Source organism: Borostomias antarcticus (genome assembly GCF_949987555.1).
Source record: "Borostomias antarcticus genome assembly, chromosome: 4".
Classification (NCBI taxonomy): domain Eukaryota; kingdom Metazoa; phylum Chordata; class Actinopteri; order Stomiiformes; family Stomiidae; genus Borostomias; species Borostomias antarcticus.
In genome coordinates, this window is record NC_140237.1 from 14,323,057 (window position 1) to 14,340,556 (window position 17,500).

At 46.7% G+C, this 17,500-nt stretch overlaps 1 protein-coding gene across 1 annotated transcript in view; it reads right to left on the reverse strand.

Moving 5' to 3' along the window:
• plekhg4 (pleckstrin homology domain containing, family G (with RhoGef domain) member 4) overlaps positions 1 to 17,500 on the reverse strand; it is a 96,193-nt gene that overhangs the window by 19,067 nt on the left and 59,626 nt on the right. Inside the window, 3 exon segments of the mRNA XM_084437345.1 lie at positions 9,712 to 9,903; positions 10,263 to 10,385; positions 12,615 to 12,753. Coding sequence (XP_084293471.1) covers positions 9,712 to 9,903; positions 10,263 to 10,385; positions 12,615 to 12,753 — 454 coding nt within the window.

The following is a 17,500-nucleotide window of genomic DNA, read 5'->3' on the forward strand; positions in this document are numbered from 1 at the left end:
TGTTGACCGGACCGTGACACTACTCTGTGTGTGTGTCTTTCTGCTTCTTATCAGTCGGATTGACTTCCTGTTGGGACACCTGGCCCTGTTGTCTTTAGTGGACAACAATAAACCCACTCTGGGCCGTTCTCTTTCCTCGCTCTCCCGAGACGAGTGCAGCAGCTGCGCGGGATCCCAGCGCCAAAACACAGACAGGCACGGACAGGTAGTAGTAGAGTAGACTCGCACGCGCACATACATACACACACACACACACACACGCACGCATACACACACACACAAACACGCACACACACACGCACACACACACGCACACGCACGCATATACACACACGCGCGCACACACACACACAAACACACACACGCACACAAACACACACGCACACACACACACAAACACATGCACGCATACACACGCACACACAAACACGCACACAAATACACAAACACACGCACACACACACAAACACGCACACACACATGCACACACAAACACACACACAAACACACATGCACACGCACACACACACACCAGCAACAGGGGGTCACATCCACACTTCCCCCATGTGTGTAAAACCAGGGGAAAAGCAATCAACACTTCATCATCTGACCAGAGGAATCAAAGACGCCGATCCGCTTTCATTTAAAACTGCAATTCCCTCCCCTCCTGAGGCTAGCATGTAGAACGCTAGCGCTATCCCATAGGGGGACTTAGCCTAGCCTTGGTCAGCCAGCTAACTTACCTTGGTCAGCCAGCTAACTAGCCTTGGTCAGCCAGCTAACTAGCCTTGGTCAGCCAGCTAACTAACCTTGGTCAGCCAGCTAACTAGCCTTGGTCTAGCCAGCTAACTAGCCTTGGTCTAGCCAGCTAACTAGCCTTGCTCTAGCCAGATAACTAGCCAGCTAGCTGTTCTTCAAACAGGAAAGCTGCACCATTCTTAACACCAGTTTTCCTAAGCAAACACATCCTATCCTCACACTGCAATTAACACCCACATCTAACATTTAGTAGGAGCTGCCTACTGCAACATGTTTCAGGGGCTACCTATCAGTCCAGCTCAAGAGAGAGAGAGATAGAGAGAGAGAGAGAGAGAGAGAGAGAGAGAGAGAGAGAGAGGAGAGGGGGTGGGGAGTGGAGGGAGGAGGGAGGAGGTGGGAGTTACTGGACTGTCCGTTGAGGCAAAGGGGTGCTCCATTCAACCAAAGCCTCCCCAAAGATTCCTAGCGACCGCTAGCTGTTCACTAGCTCTAGCCTGATACATCAGTTTAGAACTGGGAAAAGTCACCAAGAAAGCATGCACACGCCCGTACAAGAACACGTTAAAGCCACTGTCACACACAACAAGCACGCACACACACACACACACACACACACACCCTACGACAAGCACAGTCAAGTCCGCAATCCAAACTTCCCAGCCTTCGTGCCGCAACTGCAACACAGCCTAACTGCACGTGGATTTTCCTTCCAAATCCCCTCGTGTGCACTTGCGTGGGCGCGTGTGTGTGTGTGTGCGCGTGTGTGTTCCTCCTGGTCTCTCCTACCTCGGCGTGTCCCGTGTCGGGTTCTGGTAGGGCGGGGGTCCCCTGAGTGGAGCAGGGAGCGGCAGCGGTCATCCTGGTGCTCGCACAAACACTCACCGACTGACTGAGGCCCCCCGGCTCCCGACCGCCCCCCTCACTCTTCCTCCTCCTCCCTCCCTCCCTCCCTCTCTCCCCCTATTCACAGGCAAATGCTAGGGCTAAATACCAGATGGGCTTGCCCCAGCAACTGCAGGACAGGCAAGAGAGAGGGAGAGAGAGAGAGGGGGATGGGAGAGAGAGAGAGAGAGAGAGGGAGGGAGGGAGGGAGGGGGCTCTGTCGCCCGACACTACAAAGCCACTTGAGTGAAAGCAGGGGATGGTGGGAAAGAGGAGGGAGGGAAAACTTGGCACCGGAGCGCTACCTGGATTGTGAGAACACCACACGCACACAGACACACACACACACACACACCCTACCCACACGGCCCTGTCAGCGAGAGGAGGCGTGGCCCGACGGATGAGACTGGCTGGTGCCCATGGCATGGCCCCAGCGTGTGTTATTGTACACTCTGCCCATAAATGAGCTTGACAAATGAGTCGGAGGACGAGTGACAAATCGGGAGTCTCGGCCGCGCCGGCTCCTGAGGCTGCCCGTCAACTGGTGTGTGACTCAATGAAGAACATTTCCATGTTGGATTAGCGACGACGGAGAGTGTGTGTTCCGGAACAAAGGCGGGGCATGTATGAGCTAAGGGGAGGGTTTTTGTCCTGTGATGTGGAATGAAAGCTGAATGTCTGTCCTGTGTAGTGTGTGTGTGTGTGTGTGTGTGTGTGTGTGTGTGTGTGTGTGTGTGTGTGTGTGTGTGTGTGTGTGTGTGTGTGTGTGTGTTTTGTATGATTCCATCCCTGCGTGGCTGTTCCTGGTCAGCGGCATTCAGATGGTAATTTTCTCTGATACTTTGTTAAAGGGGAGGAGGAAGTGTGTGTGTGTGTGTGTGCTCAAGTCAGCGGGGGGTCTGGGAGTGTGTCTGGCTGCTCCTTGGAGACGTAGCAGGGTATCGATGTCTCCTGATCAATACCAGGGCTGCTCACAGTCTGTCACATCCCTCATATCAATACAGCCTGTCATACAGGCAACAATACATCACCATCTGGCACGACTATCTGACACTCTGGGCGGCAAAATGAATCATGAGGAAGTCGCTACGCATATCGTTTACACTTGGTTCAACTGGGAATGATATTAGTTTGAATTAGGGAAGGAATACTTCAATGAGCCCCCTAAATGACTCCCACAGAGGGGCCCAGAAGTGAGTTTGACCAAACCAGACCTGACTAAAGAGCCATGACTGCGCTGACCAAAGAGCCATGACTGCGCTGACCAAAGAGCCATGACTGCGCTGACCAAAGAGCCATGACTGCGCTGACCAAAGAGCCATGACTGTGCTGACCAAAGAGCCATGACTGTGCTGACCAAAGAGCCATGACTGCGCTGACCAAAGAGCCTCCAAGTGAGACCGATTGAAACCAGAGTTGAAGAGGGAAGACCTCACCAACACCGAGGAGGCCGGCCTCACACACACCAGTAACACTGGGCCTCACCAACACCAAGGCGGCCGGCCTCACACACCAGTAACGCGGGGCCTCACCAACACCGAGGAGGCCGGCCTCACACACCAGTAACGCTGGGCCTCACCAACACCAAGGAGGCCGGCCTCACACACCAGTAACGCTGGGCCTCACCAACACCAAGGAGGCCGGCCTCACACACCAGTAACGCGGGGCTCAGTCTAAATCTACCCAATAATGAGTCGGGACACTGAGGACACAAAGAGCACCCTCACTGTACTAGCTTTAGCCTACATCGGTCTGAGAGCGCTTGTGGTGTGTGTGTGTGTGTGTGTGTGTGTGTGTGTGTGTGTGTGTGTGTGTGTGTGTGTGTGTGCGTGTGCGTGTGTGTGTGAGATAAAGCGGTCTTAGTGGCAGGCCTTGGCACCAGGGAGCTGGGCTGGTTAAATTCTTAAGTGTGGGCTTAGCGCTGCTTAGCGATCATTAATAAGAGGCCCTGTAGGGGACCAAGGCAGCACGGTGGTGTCGGTTGGCCTGTTTATCAATGTACAGGACTGCGGACAAAGCCTCGCCCGACCTGTGCCCAAAAATCCCCATTCAGCCCCTCAAATACTCAAACACTATGTTTGCCAATGCTGTTTTTCGACTTCATTCATAGGGGATTATGGCAACTTCTTATAACCTTAAAGGAAATGCTTGATCTTTTGATATGGAAAGTGTGTTTTTGTGCTTGGCATAGTTCATTCGACACGTAAAGGCGTGGACTGTACCTACACAATGTGGGGAATCTGGAGATTAACAAAAAAAATGTGGGGATTAACTAAAGTGTACGATCTGATATTGATACTGGGCCACAAAGATCTGTTGTCATCTCAAAAGGCGATAGTATGCATGAATAACAGCAAGTATCTCACTGTCATGACGATGATAACATCCCCCAAAAATGCTACACATTTTCCAAACACAACCCTGCCTATGGATTTCCAGGTCAGATTATGCCATAGAAGTGTGTGTGTGTGTGTGTGTGTGTGTGTGTAATTTCCAGTAGTCTGGCTCAACGGATGTAGGTTTTTGAGACAAGCCTCTCATTGGTTCCACTCAATTCCAGCGGAGCCAATCAGATTCAATCCCCTGACACTATGTTGCAAGGGCACCGTTGAAAACAACGAGCTTAGCACCGCCCAAGACGGCTTTGATTGGTTTAAAGAAACACAGCGTGTGATAATCAGCTGTAGCCAGAAGTAAGGAGAAAGGTCTGGCTATAGGAGGCTATGTTTCCATGGACCCTTGGCTGAGTGGTTCATATCTCCTGGCCTGGATGAGGTGGGGTCAGAAGGGTCTGGCAGGGGTCTTTGTGTTGCTCTCAGAGGGGTGAGACTTCATATCGACCGCGCCCCCTCCCCTGCCCCTCTGTACCCCTCTCTACAGTACGGGACCATCTGGAGCGCTAAGGAGGTCAGTGACTGTCCATGCGACAGGACCGGGAGACAGGGGCAGGGGCGACAGAAGCCCCCCCTTTGCCCCCAAGCCCAAATCACCCCCAATGCGTCCCTGCCGCGGGCCATGTCACAGTATCGTCCACTTTAGGCACAAAGACCCCCTGCCCACCCCCCCACCCACCCACCTCTGCCTCAACGCAAACTGTCACTTTCCCCCCAGTGATTCTGATGATGGCGGGGAAAGGGGGTGGGGGTTCACAGGGACATGTCCATACGAACATTTGTCACCGAATATGTGTCAATGAGGAGCTGCTCATGGACACTGTGTGGTGGGCGTGTCCAGACGGTGCTCCACAGAGCATGAAGGGCTGTTTGGGACACTAATCTCGCAGAGCGGTGCATCTCTTTGTCCCTTTCTTCAAATAGACAACCTATTTGGGCGATTCACCCTCAGGCAAGGGCAGAGGGTGAGATATGAACTTCATTTGGCATCACACTCGCATGTGTGTGTGTTTGCAGCCAAATTATTGTTGTGCCAAAACAAACTAGGAATAGGAGTTGGCCACAGACCAGAAAGTTCTGTGAGCACCATGCTAGTGGTGAGTAAAGCTAGTGGGTGATGCCTTGTCTAGCCCTACAATAACCACAATCTCTATTCGCAGTGCGTTACTGTAGCCTGGCCGTAGTTGCTAAGCTAGCAGTGCTAGTCAGTCCAGTCTAATTGTGTCCTGGGATGGGCAGCGGGCGGGCAGGGCTGTCCACAGTGATATATGGAGCACGGGGGCCTCGGCCACCCTCCTCGAACCTCCACCCCTCTCCCCTCCAACTGAGACCACAGCACACACACTGATGCTAGAACACACAGACGGAACTACTCAGACACACACGCACACACACATACTGACAAAAGAAAGACCCCCATTTACCAAAGACAGACAGGAGGCCTATTTTAAAGTGCTTTCTCTACCAAAGGCAAATATGTCATATGGGTTCTCTTCTCCAAGCCGAGCAGACAGGACAAACGCCAGACCGTCGGCAAGTAGAATAACCGGCTCCAAGTTTTTTTTACATTATATTACATTAGTCATTTAGCAGACGCTTTTATCCAAAGCGACTTACAATAATTGTATTTAACGTAGGTTGTCAGTGTACTACTACTCGTGACGAGAGGCAAGCTACTGCCCTGTTAATGACAGCATGGAAACTGCAAGACACAATCCGCTCGAGTGTCTGTCCAACAACATGGATTGCACCCTACGAAGTTGAGTTATCACTCCTGGAGAACAGATCGTTAGCTCATTAGCATGCTAAACCAGCGCCTATTAGCTAGCACACCTTATAGCACACCGCACATACAGACAACACCTGGAATACTCTACAACAGACTCTAAAGCTTGAGGTACTTCCTTCAGTCGCAGAGTTTAAATCCTTGGCTCTTGGCATTTGTACTTCGACCTGTAATTTTTTAAATTATAATTATTATTAATATTATTATTGTATATTGTATTTGTTCTGTTGTTATTTGTGCATTTGTGTGAACTCGTCAACACTGTAAACGAGGGAAACCTCAGTGCTTTATGAGTATAAATAAAGGTTTGAAATTAAATGAAATGCCCCCTCAGAATCACCGCGCATGAGCCTCCAAAACCTGTGGCATTCCATTCCATTCCATTCCATACCGCGCCGGGTTAAACAGGTGGGGCGTTCTGTCTAATGAGTGAATGGGGCTGAATGGGCGTAGGATGGGGCAGGTTTAGCTGCACGCCGGTGCCCTTTTGTGTCCTATTGCCCCTACATCTCTGTCCTTGGATGAACATGGTGGCGGACGAGGGAGGGGGGCGTCTCAATATGGCGACAGATGGCCGGGGGGGGGGGGGGGCTGTTGACAGACACAGGCGACTGGGGTCCCTCTCTGTCCAGGTTTGCTCTGGGGGGGGCGGGGGGGGTATGATTATGCTAATTTCCCAAATCTGAATGATGTGGTCAGATCAGTAGGGGAGGGAGGACAGCTGTCACATGGTGTGTGTGTGTGTGTGTGTGTGTGTGTGTGTCATGGTGGACTAGGAGTGACTACAGAAGAGGACAGCAAAAATATATATATTATATATATATATATATATATATATATATATATATATATATATATATATATATATATATATATATGAAGGGAAAGGTTCAGTTAGCCGGAGCACAGACTGAGCAGGGAGGCCCACCGATCTTCCACAGCAGAACATGGAGGCAGAGGTCAACAGCAGGACCACATGTGACCAAGTAGCTGGGCACTGAACACCCTTCTGAGCTGCTGCAGTGCTCCGCAGAACACAACACTGGACATGACTGAGAAAACAACCAACGCTAGTAAAAACACATGCTTCGTTTCCACCGTGACAGCAGCACGTCAGAGCAGGACTCTGAGGAGAAAACTGACAACTTGACTTCCAAGTATCTAGGGATGTTCTTTTTAAGTATATTTATTGATTTTCAAAGGGTCCACCATTCAAGCAAACAAGAGTAATGAGACCACAAAATGTACCCTGTATCTAGGGATGTTAATAGTTAATCAACTATCGACAAGAATTTACTCAAGTAAGATTTGGTTACTCGATTAATTGCTTGTTAATGGAACAGAACTTTTTTTTGAACGAACGTTATCAACGGGAGTTGTGTGAAATGTAATCATGATTTAAAGTCTGACTGCACAATTGGGATGCCGGGAAATTTCAACGACACAGCGGAGAAAGACACAAAAATGAAGCGAGCAAAGCGCAGTCCAGCGCTGGACGTTCTTATCAATTAGTCCACTATTGTTTGTTAAGGTTAACAGTTATCGATTAATGAAATTCCTTGAAATGTGCAACCCGCAAGTATCATAAGACCTCCTCCTTAATACGGCAGTGTTAGTGTGCAGGGTTCCCAGAGCTCAGGCCAGGGGTTTAGTCAGGTGGAACTGGATCCTGAGCTCAAAGTCTTTCACCCTACCTCAGATCTCCAGCAGGTTAATGAGTTCAGGTTCTCAACAGCCAGGCAGTGTTAATGTTCAGTTAGTGTGTTAGGCGGTAGGAATGTTGCTAGATGAATTGAACGTGACTGAATAGCCTACAGTCTTCCTATCTGCTCTTCAGAGGACAATACAGTGATTCAAAGAACAGGAAGACAAGGAAGTGACTGACAGCGTGGTGATCTGTCTCTCTCACACACTCACTCACTCTCACACACACACACACACGCACACACTCGAGACAGTCTCCACTTCCTTCTCCTGGTACAACAATCCTCCGTTGAACCAGGTGCTCCAATCTGGAGGGCTGACGATTATTTCAGAGACCCTTTTACAGATTAGCATAGCAGAGTAGCATAGCAGAGTAGCATTTTGACTGCTCATTCTACAGACCTCTGTCTCAGACCATTACAGAGAGCAAAGAGATAAGGGATAGATAGATGAGTCTAGACAGACTATACACAGACTGAATTTAACAAAGACTCCCAACTGAGAATAGAAATGACTAAATGGACAAATAAATGACAGGTTATGACTCCAAGGGCATTGAGACAACTGCAAATGCCATGTCTGTCACTGAAATCAGTCAATGTCCGAGGACAAAGCCAGTATACAGTGTGTGTGTGTGTGTGTGTGTGTGTGTGTGTGTGTGTGTGGCTGTGATGAGAGAGAATTCTTTGTCAGGCCAGGGCAGTGAAGTCACACCACACTGACAGAGCCCTCTCACACACGCATCCTCCATCTCTGCTCCAAAACACACACACACACAATTTAAACATAGGCAGAAGTCTATCAATCAAATCTCCACAGTTGAAGATAGATTGGCAGTATATTGGTAACAAATAATATGGTATGAGACGAGCTTTACCAGTGAAGGTTCAAACTGCTAGCGTTCTATTTCAAAGCGAGAGAGAAACCTCATGTTAACTGGTTCATCTTCCTACATTCCCAGGCTGACAGTTAGCTTAACCTTTTCTAAATAATGATCCCACTGGCAGACAGGGTGATATTTAAGAGCTAATGAGTCTGTTTACACGCTGGATTCGGAGGAGTCAGGTTAGTCAGGTTTGGCGAGGTCACGTGAGAACCTAAACGCCAAAGAGCCGTCTCTCAAAACACCCCCCAGACACGCTGTCCACGGACATTTCACCCCCAATATCACCCTCGTCGTTTTCCTCTCACGCTCGCCAAAAGCAGTAAATCACAACTCATATCATTTACAACCACGGAAAACAACATCATCTGATCAAAGAAAGTACAGTATTCTCTACATGTGGCCCTGGTGTGGTGGTGCTCCATACACGCCCCTTCTCATATCAAATCAAATCAAAATTTTATTTATAAAGCACGTTAAAACTACAGCAGTCGATCAAAGTGCTGTATAAAGGTGGGTCATACAAGTTAAAAGTCCCACACCTTAGTGTGTGAAATTTGTTCTCCACATTTGACCCATCCCCTGGGGGAGCGGTGAGCAGCAGCGGTGCCGCGCTCGGGAATCATTTGGTGATGTAGCCCCCCAATTCCAACCCTTGATGCTGAGTGCCAAGCAGGGAGGCAATGGGTCCCATTTTTATAGTCTTTGGTCTGACTCGGCCGGGGATCGAACTCACAACCTCCCAGTCTCTGGGCGGACACTCTACCACTAGGCCACAGAACTGGTTCTAGCTCTAGAGCTACATCCTCTTAGGTTCAGTTTCACTCACCTACCTTCTCCTTTTGGGAATCCCAACTCTTGAATAAAACAGTTTATTGGCTACGTTATACTATCGTTATCTCTCTATGGAAAAACAAAATCCCAACTAGGGCTGGGTTCAAAAAATCGATTAATCGATTCTGAATCGATTCTGAATCGATTCTGAATCGATTCTGAATCGATTCTGAATCAAATTATTCCGAATCGATTCATGAATCCCAAAATCGATCTTTTATTTAATGAATGAATGAATAAATGAAGGAATGAATAGTTCATTCATTCATTCAATGATTCATTCATTCATTCATTCATTTTTGGAAATCAGTATCGATACCCAGCCCTACTAACTACTAACTACTAACCGAATCAATATTGAATCGAATCAAATTGAATCATGATAATCGATTCTGAACCTTGTGAATCGGAATCGAATTGATTCTTGAAATTCGAATCGATACCCAGCCCTACTCCCAGCGGCGTCTCACCCTGTCGAAGAACTCGTAGAGACGCACGGTCTTGTCGATGTGTCCCCGCGTGTCCTCCACCCTCTGGGAGAAGTCCTGCAGGTGGACCCAGAACGAGCGCACCTTGACCTCGTACACCTGCAGCTCGGCCGACGACACGTCCTCCCAGCGCTCCAGACGCTCCAGCAGCGCCTCGCCGCCCTTGCAGTGCTCCTGGGAGGGGAGGGGAACCGGGGCGTCAGGTGAGAGGAGCGCGGGGAACAGCGCCTCCAGGCTGAGGGGTGGTGGGGAGGGAGGGGCTGTGTGCTGTAGGGAGAGGGCGTGTCCCTCTGTGAAGGGGGCGTGTTCCTCTGAGACGAGGGAGGATTACAGACTCTACTGTCGCGAGGCGACAGCCTCAGGCTAGTGTGAGTGGAGTCGGGACGGTTGAAAGGCGGTTTGAGGTGTCGTCGTGCGCCGGCGGCGGTGTGAGAGAGAGAGAGAGAGAGAGTGAGTGCGTGTGTGTGTGAGAGCGCGAGAGAGAGAGTGAGTGTGTATGTGAGAGAGAGAGAGAGAGAGAGAGAGAGACGTACGTAGGCGGCGGAGTAGAAGTCCTTAAACAGCTTCTGCTTCCTGTGCAGCTCCTCCAGAGAATCCTCCAGCCCCCCGAGCGTCCTCAGACGACTCTCACCCACCTCCTCGATCCAGTCACTCACCTGGGGTCACACACACACACGCGCACACACACACGCACGCACACACACACACACATACACACACGCACACACACACACACACACACACACACACTTCTTATGTTTCATCTCCCAGAAGCCCTCTGGAAACATAAGAAGCCCTAGTCAGTAGCAGCGTGAGCAGCAGGCGCCCTATTGGCCCGTCTCACTAAACACATGTAGCGCAAAACACAAACACTCTGCCAGGATTTCTGCTTTCTCACACTCTGTTTGAGACTAGCTTCAGCCTGCCTGCTGCCGACCTTCTCACAAGCTGCTACAAGTCCACAAGAGAGAGAGAGAGAGAGAGAGAGAGAGAGAGGAGAGAGAGAGGAGAGAGAGAGAGAGAGAGAGAGAGAGAGAGAGAGAGAGAGAGAGAGAGAGAGAGAGAGAGAGAGAGAGAGAGAGAGAGAGAGAGGAGAGAGAGAGAGAGACGGAGAGAGGAGAGAGAGAGAGAGAGAGAGGGGCAGGGGACGGTTGCAGACAGGGGGATTAGTCTGACTAGTGGAGGGTGGTACGGTGTGGTGTGGTGAGGTAATGTGTTGGCTATCTTGTGTGTTATTGGATAGCAACATGGCCAGAGTGCAGAGGTGTGTACACTTAGCAAGGGTATTTATCATAGTGAGGTGTGACTTTGCAAGTACATTATGTGTTAGTCAAGGGTCAGGCATGCTATCAGCTTGCTAACTGTCTATCACAGGGAGCCAAAACATAAAACTACGCCCTCTACTTGTTGGGTTCCCACCCTCCCCATCTTTTGCATGGGAGAAAATGTTGAAATAATTATAAATCGATATTTCTACACAAAACTTAACGACAAGACATACCATTTTGGATAAATAAAGCAATAAACTACTAACTATATCAACATCCATCGCAATAAAGTGCGGTTTCTAAAAGTTACTTTTTACTTATTTTCCATTTTGGTTATTTTATAGTGAACTACACATCCGGGTACTCTTCCGCGTTTTGAGCACTTCACTGGAGAGTGCAACTGACCAGAGTGCTGTGTGTTGGTGTGCTTCCTAAACATGAGTCAGTTGCTCTTGCAATTAGGGCACATTGCTAGATTCTGTAGGCCGAGAGGAATCCAATGATGTCCACCTCTTGAAATTTCGTCGAATTTACTGATCAGTAAAACCATTCTGATCGCTAACGTTGTTAGCATAAGTGAACATAGCGAAAATTAGCATCATCAATTAGTTTTGACTAGTTGTCAAATGGTTAGCCAATGTAAGTTATTCATGTTAGCCAATTGGCTAGCATAGGACAACTCATTGTCCCTGAATCAATCATTTTTTTCATGTCAAATTTGCGTGGCAGCTATATCACTTGTGAGTCATCACCTCAAGTATGTTCATTGCAATCTTGGAAAAATAATAATTGGCCAAAATAATAATACTGCATGCATAATTGCAGAATAGCTACATGTGCTTCAGAAGTGCAAAACAATCCATGGTGTTTGATGCAAGTGCACTGATGCCAGAGCCAATCAGGCCACAGACCCTGGACTACAGACCCCGGACTACAGACCCCGGACTACAGACCCCAGACTACAGACCCCAGACTACAGACCCCGGACTGCAAGTCAACTCCCACAAATTTCTACATATTTACAGACGTTATTTTGATCAACTGACCACATATTGGGAATCTACATTCTTTTACTTTCTACCCTGAAACAATATTACAACTTAATAACCTTTACATTACAACAGCTTTGAGCCTGCGTTAATATTCCAGCGAATGGCGGCGCCGGTAAACATGACAACATTCTAAAACTGCTCCAAGGCATCTTGCTGTTGTGTGCTAGAGTACAGGCATCCAGATGCAGAACTGATACTAAACTGATAGACCGATACTAAACTGGAAATCTCTGCTATATAACTTTTTTGTATTCCTTCTATGTATCTCACTCTCCTACTGTATACTATTTGCCCCACTATTTTAAGACTGTATATTTATTTGCCCAGGGACTGCGGGTGGAAATTAGCTGTTTAGCTATAACCTTGCACAGTGCATCTCTCCCTATTCTATAGGGTAAATGTCTACTGTACCTTGTCTCTGTCTTAAAAATCAATAAAAATCAATCAATCAACTGTGCAAAGGAATAGCCGTGGCGTATAAATATTCAGCTATGACCCGGATCAGATGGCTTGACTTGGGCTAGCGGTTTTATAAGAAGCCGTGCCGTCTTGTAGCTCGACTCACCTCCTTGAAGCCCTGCTCCAGACTCTTGAACTCCATGACGAACTCCAGCTCCTGGGTGAACTTGTTGGACAGCATCACCAGCCTGTGGACCAGCTCGTCCACCTGCTCGTACAGTCTCCCAACCGCCTCCACTGCATCTCTGGGAACCAAGAGAGGAGCCCTCAGAACACTGCTGCTTGCACACACACATGCACGCACGCACACACACATGCACGCACGCACACACACATGCACGCACAGACACACACTCAGAATGCGGTGGTTCTTAAATCCAGTGGTTCGCCCATTAAGTTGTCATCTACGAGGCTGCAATAGACTCTTGTGTGTCAAGATTGTTGTTTTTTAAATGGGTGGGAGAGGTGGCTTAATGTTGTTGCCAGGTTGTGAAGTCGTCTTCATAGAGCAGCGAGTATTCCCCTGGGGGATTGTGGGTGATCATAGTCTGAGTCAACGTGGTGTGATGCCTTTACTGCCCAAGGTTGCAGAAGCTGGCAGGCTTCTGATTGGATAATGAGACTTGGAGAGGGTGCATTGACTGACCAGGGAGGAGGAGGAGAGCTGAGACTGGATGGGCTGGTTCCAGTGCCAGGGACAGTCTAACAGTAATTGTGCAGCTTGTGGCTCTCGAGACTCAAATACTATCTGTAGATCCAGCTGAACTGCAAGACCACAGGACTACGGTAAACACTGTGCGTGTGTGTGTGTGTGTGTGTGTGTGTGTGCGTGCGTGTGTGTTTAGTGTGTGGGCATCTTATCTAATAGGAAGTTATCTTTGGTTTCAAAGTGTCTCTGTACATAGTTACATTAGCGCACTACCATATCACTGTGTGTGTGTGTGTGTGTGTGTGTGTGTGTGTGTGTGTGTGTGTGTGTGTGTGTGTGTGTGTGGTTTTTTCTCTAGCTGGGGAAACACTAGCTGTGGGAGCCGTTTGAAAACCATGACTGACCCCATTGTGAAGGACGCCTGGACTAGATGACTACCAGATGACTTCATGGCCCAGGATGCATCACTGCTACACCAGCTCATTGTCCGCTGGCCCTACTGTACATTCACATCCATTTCCCTCGCAAATAACGAATGACACAATTCAATTGTTAGGCCTAAGCTCTTTTAAATCACCCATTCGTTTTTGTTTTTTGATTTTTCTGAGAGTGCAGAAGAGTAAAGTTGGGGTGTTGCTGTTTTAATATTTAACAATAGAAGTCTTGCATGTCTATGCCGTGTATTGAGGCCAGCTGACAAATCAGTGTGAAAAGACTGATCCTCACGCATATGCAATCTGAAGGCACTCTGCCCCCTGCTGACAGAGATAGAATACACACACACACTCATACACACAACCTAACCATACCCTAACTATACCCTAGCAATACCCTAACTATACCCTAGCAATACCCTAACTATACCCTAGCAATACCCTAACTATACCCTAGCAATACCCTAACTATACCCTAACTATACCCTAGCAATACCCTAACTATACCCTAACTATACCCTAGCAATACCCTAACTATACCCCTAGCAATACCCTTACTATACCCTAACTATACCCTAGCAATACCCTAACTATACCCTAGCAATACCCTTACTATACCCTAGCAATACCCTAACTATACCCTAGCAATACCCTAACTATACCCTAACTATACCCTAGCAATACCCTAACTATACCCTAGCAATACCCTAACTATACTCTAGCAATACCCTAACTATACCCTAGCAATACCCTAGCAATACCCTAACTATACCCTAACTATACCCTAACAATACCCTAGCAATACCCTAACTATACCCTAACTATACCCTAGCAATACCCTAACTATACCCTAGCAATACCCTTACTATACCCTAACTATACCCTAGCAATACCCTAACTATACCCTAGCAATACCCTTACTATACCCTAACAATACCCTAACTATACCCTAGCAATACCCTAACTATACTCTAGCAATACCCTAACTATACCCTAGCAATACCCTAGCAATACCCTAGCAATACCCTTACTATACCCTAACAATACCCTAGCAATACCCTAGCAATACCCTAACTATACCCTAACAATACCCTAACAATACCCTAACAATACCCTAACTATACCCTAACAATACCCTAACAATACCCTAACAATACCCTAACAATACCCTAGCAATACCCTAACTATACCCTAACAATACCCTAACTATACCCTAACTATACCCTAACAATACCCTAGCAATACCCTAGCAATACCCTAACTATGCCCTAACAATACCCTAACTATACCCTAACTATACCCTAGCAATACCCTAGCAGTACCCTAGCAATACCCTAACTATACCCTAGCAATACCCTAACTATACCCTAACTATACCCTAACAATACCCTAACTATACCCTAACAATACCCTAGCAATACCCTAACTATACCCTAACAATACCCTAGCAATACCCTAACTATACCCTAACAATACCCTAACAATACCCTAACTATACCCTAGCAATACCCTAACTATACCCTAGCAATACCCTAACTATACCCTAACTATACCCTAACAATAACCTAGCAATACCCTAACTATACCCTAGCAATACCCTTACTATACCCTAACTATACCCTAGCAATACCCTTACTATACCCTAACTATACCCTAACTATACCCTAACTATACGCTAGCAATACCCTAACTATACTCTAGCAATACCCTAACTATACCCTAACTATACCCTAACAATACCCTAACAATACCATAGCAATACCCTAGCAATACCCTAACTATACTCTAGCAATACCCTAACTATACCCTAACTATACCCTAACAATACCCTAACAATACCCTAGCAATACCCTAACTATACCCTAGCAATACCCTAACTATACCCTAGCAATACCCTAACTATACTCTAGCAATACCCTAACTATACCCTAACTATACCCTAACAATACCCTAACTATACCCTAACAATACCCTAGCAATACCCTAACTATACTCTAGCAATACCCTAACTATACCCTAACTATACCCTTACAATACCCTAACAATACCCTAGCAATACCCTAACTATACCCTAGCAATACCCTAACAATACCCTAGCAATACCCTAACTATACCCTAACAATACCCTAACTATACCCTAACAATACCCTAACTATACCCTAGCAATACCCTAACTATAACCTAGCAATACCCTAACTATACCCTAACAATACCCTAACTATACCCTAACAATACCCTAACTATACCCTAGCAATACCCTAACTATACCCTAGCAATACCCTAACTATACCCTAACAATACCCTAACTATACCCTAACAATACCCTAACTATACCCTAGCAATACCCTTACTATACCCTAGCAATACCCTTACTATACCCTAACTATACCCTAACTATACCCTAGCAATACCCTAACTATACCCTAGCAATACCCTAACTATACCCTAGCAATACCCTTACTATACCCTAACTATACCCTAACTATACCCTAGCAATACCCTAACTATACCCTAGCAATACCCTAACTATACCCTAGCAATACCCTTACTATACCCTAACTATACCCTAACTATACCCTAGCAATACCCTAACTATACCCTAGCAATACCCTAACTATACCCTAGCAATACCCTAACTATGCCCTAACAATACCCTAGCAATACCCTAACTATACCCTAGCAATACCCTAACTATACCCTAACTATACCCTAACTATACCCTAACAATACCCTAACTATACCCTAACAATACCCTAACTATACCCTAACAATACCCTAACTATACCCTAACAATACCCTAGCAATACCCTAACTATACCCTAGCAATACCCTTACTATACCCTAACTATACCCTAGCAATACCCTTACTATACCCTAACTATACCCTAACTATACCCTAACTATACCCTAGCAATACCCTAACTATACCCTAGCAATACCCTAACTATACCCTAACAATACCCTAACTATACCCTAACAATACCCTAGCAATACCCTAACTATACCCTAGCAATACCCTTACTATACCCTAACTATACCCTAGCAATACCCTTACTATACCCTAACTATACCCTAACTATACCCTAACTATACGCTAGCAATACCCTAACTATACTCTAACAATACCCTAGCAATACCCTAACTATACTCTAGCAATACCCTAACTATACCCTAACTATACCCTAACAATACCCTAACAATACCCTAGCAATACCCTAACTATACCCTAGCAATACCCTAACAATACCCTAGCAATACCCTAACTATACCCTAACAATACCCTAACTATACCCTAACAATACCCTAACTATACCCTAGCAATACCCTAACTATAACCTAGCAATACCCTAACTATACCCTAACAATACCCTAGCTATACCCTAACAATACCCTAACTATACCCTAGCAATACCCTAACTATACCCTAGCAATACCCTAACTATACCCTAACAATACCCTAACTATACCCTAACAATACCCTAACTATACCCTAGCAATACCCTAACTATACCCTAGCAATACCCTTACTATACCCTAGCAATACCCTTACTATACCCTAACTATACCCTAACTATACCCTAGCAATACCCTAACTATACCCTAGCAATACCCTAACTATACCCTAGCAATACCCTTACTATACCCTAACTATACCCTAACTATACCCTAGCAATACCCTAACTATACCCTAGCAATACCCTAACTATACCCTAGCAATACCCTTACTATACCCTAACTATACCCTAACTATACCCTAGCAATACCCTAACTATACCCTAGCAATACCCTAACTATACCCTAGCAATACCCTAACTATGCCCTAACAATACCCTAGCAATACCCTAACTATACCCTAGCAATACCCTAACTATACCCTAACTATACCCTAACTATACCCTAACAATACCC